This window comes from Triticum dicoccoides, unplaced genomic scaffold, assembly GCF_002162155.2.
Source record: "Triticum dicoccoides isolate Atlit2015 ecotype Zavitan unplaced genomic scaffold, WEW_v2.0 scaffold191783, whole genome shotgun sequence".
NCBI lineage: Eukaryota > Viridiplantae > Streptophyta > Magnoliopsida > Poales > Poaceae > Triticum > Triticum dicoccoides.
Genome location: NW_021230599.1, coordinates 657 through 3096, shown reverse-complemented (window position 1 = coordinate 3096; position 2440 = coordinate 657). Strand labels below are relative to the sequence as shown.

At 51.8% G+C, this 2440-nt stretch overlaps 1 protein-coding gene across 1 annotated transcript; it reads left to right on the top strand.

Moving 5' to 3' along the window:
• The first annotated feature begins 562 nt into the window (after window positions 1-562).
• Window positions 563-1936, top strand: LOC119344901 (putative serpin-Z6A). The gene is made up of 2 exons (XM_037615193.1): window positions 563-1033; window positions 1130-1936. Exons 1-2 carry the CDS (start codon window positions 563-565, stop codon window positions 1934-1936), a joined length of 1278 nt encoding a protein of 425 aa, XP_037471090.1.
• The last annotated feature ends 504 nt before the right edge of the window (window positions 1937-2440 follow it).

Genomic DNA, 2440 nt, shown 5'->3' with positions numbered 1-2440 from the left:
TATGGAAAATGTATGCATCATCTTTTTTTTCTTTGTTAGATCCGTGGTCCCCATATTAAATACAATTCAACCCCAGAAAGGTATAGTGACTTGCACCTCACATTAAATCAAAATCAACCAAACTCATCAAGATATATGTGTTTTTTTATAAAAAAATACAACCATTCTTAATTTGTTGGACCTACTAGGATGGATTTGAATATCTCAATACATACAAATTAGGCCTAAGGAATCAAAGGAATATGAAATAGGGTGTGTCATATAAGCCCACTCCAACCCTTGGGTATTTATCATAAGGTCTTACGTAATGCTCGGGATCCTAATGAACCTAGTGCATTTCTTTCTGTGAAACGAATGCTACACAGAGAAAAAAAAAATCCAATTGGTGAAAAGCCCATAGGAGTTCTTAGAAAATCCCTAATCGAATCGAACGAGTCCAAAGAGTGGATTGCATGGAGCTCGGTCGGTCCCTCACGGTGATACCAATGGCGCAACTTAAATAGACAGGCAGATGACCTGAGCACGTAGAGAAATCGCCAAACTCACGTGGGTACTACCCAAGATGCAATCGCTGAAGCCCCGCCGCTTTCCCAAGCTATGCCGCCGATGGATCTCGACGGACTCCGTGGCCGATCTGCCCACCCGGTCCTCGAGCTCCGGATCCGGTCTGCAGGCGCTCGCTCTAGCCCTTACCAAGCGCCTCGCCGACGACGCCGGCAAGAACAACCACAACCTCATCTTCTCGCCGGTGTCAGTCTACGCGGCGCTCTCCCTGGTGGCCGCCGGCGCCCGCGAGCGCACCCTCGCGGAGATGCTCGGCGTCCTCGGCGCAGCGTCTCGTGACGACCTCGCGGGTTCCGTCCGTGCACTGGCGGAGCAGGCCCTTGCCGACCGGTCACAGACCGGCGGGCCATGTATCAACTTCGCGTGCGCCGTGTGGCACGACAAGACGAGGCCTCTGAAGCCCGCGTACGCCGACGCCGCCGTCAAGTCGTACAAGGTGCAGACGCACGCTGTAGGCTTCCACGAAAAGGTCAGTAATCGATCTATATAAGTACATGTGCATATTAATGGTATAGATCGATCGATTATAGTTAATATGTACGTACAACCATACGTGGTGGTGCAGCCGGTGGAAGCAGCGAAGCAGATCAACGCATGGGTGGCGGCGTCCACCAATAACCTCATCCCCTCCATCATTCATCCACGCGCACTGTCCGAGCTGACCGACCTCGTGCTCGCCAATGCCATCTACTTCAAGGGTGAGTGGCTCAAGCCTTTCCGCAAGGACCAGACCAAGGAGGACAAATTCCACCGCCTCGAGGGCGGCATCGTCGACGTGCCCTTCATGCGTTACCGTGGCAGGCAGCGCATTGCGTGCCATGACGGGTTCAAGGTGCTCCAACTTTACTACGAGAGGGGCCAGCCGTTGGCTGCTCAGCCATCGGCGCTCTACTCAATGTGCATCTTCCTCCCAGACGACCATGACGGGCTATGGCGGCTCACTGACAAGATCGCATGCAACAATGACTTTTTGCGCGAGCACCTGCCGACGGGCACCGTCCTGGTCGGCGACTTTCGCCTGCCCAAGTTCAAGCTCGCCTTATCCACAGACATGACAAACGTTCTCCGAGACTTGGGACTAAAGGACGCTTTCGACCTGTGGAAGGCCGACTTGGCCGACATGGTGGAGCAGAAGCCCGGCGTGAACCTGGCACTAGAGAAAGTGTTACACAAGGCTGTCATCGAGGTAAACGAGGAAGGCACGGAGGCGGCTGCCGCCACCGCTGCTTGTCTTTGCAGAAGTACACGGGCCTACAAACCGCCAGTGCGTGTGGACTTTGTCGCTGATCATCCGTTTGCCTTCTTCGTGATGGAGGAGGTCTCGGGTGCAATTCTCTTCGCAGGACACGTCCTTGATCCATCAAGGGAGTGAAGGGAAGGGTGTGTATATAGTGGAGAGAGCACAGAAGCGTCATTTTTTCTAGGTTTCTATTAGCAAGTATTTCCATGTTTGTGCTACAATTGCATGCCATTTCATTTCCATGGATAGAGTTTAGTCGATTTCCTGATCTATGACACGTCAAATTAAACTTGTCCAAGGCGTCAAGCGACTTTCACGCATGTTTTTTGTGGCCCATCCTGGACCATGTCCTCACGACCCAATCGTGGTTCAAAGTTATGCCGAAATCTCCTTGATATCTCTCGAAATAGGCTTTCGTCCCACTTTATATATAAAGCAACAACCACAACAAGTATATGGCCGAGCGAAGCAAGATGGCGAGGTAACCCTGGTACAATGTCGATCCCAAGATGGACGGATAACACAGAACACAAGCGACAATGCTACCGAAAGAGTACATTGGAAGAGCATAATACAACGCCACACTACGCCCTAAACACCTATGTTCCACACAAACGGCCGTCGACGTGGCCATCA

What these genes read in the sequence shown, in the direction of transcription:
- LOC119344901 (XM_037615193.1), top strand. Translation starts at nt 563, where the DNA reads ATGCAATCGCTGAAGCCCCGCCGCTTTCCCAAGCTATGCCGCCGATGG. An exon ending in CTGTAGGCTTCCACGAAAAG is followed by an intron (nt 1,034 to 1,129) that starts GTCAGTAATCGA and finishes GTGGTGGTGCAG; the next exon opens with CCGGTGGAAGCAGCGAAGCA.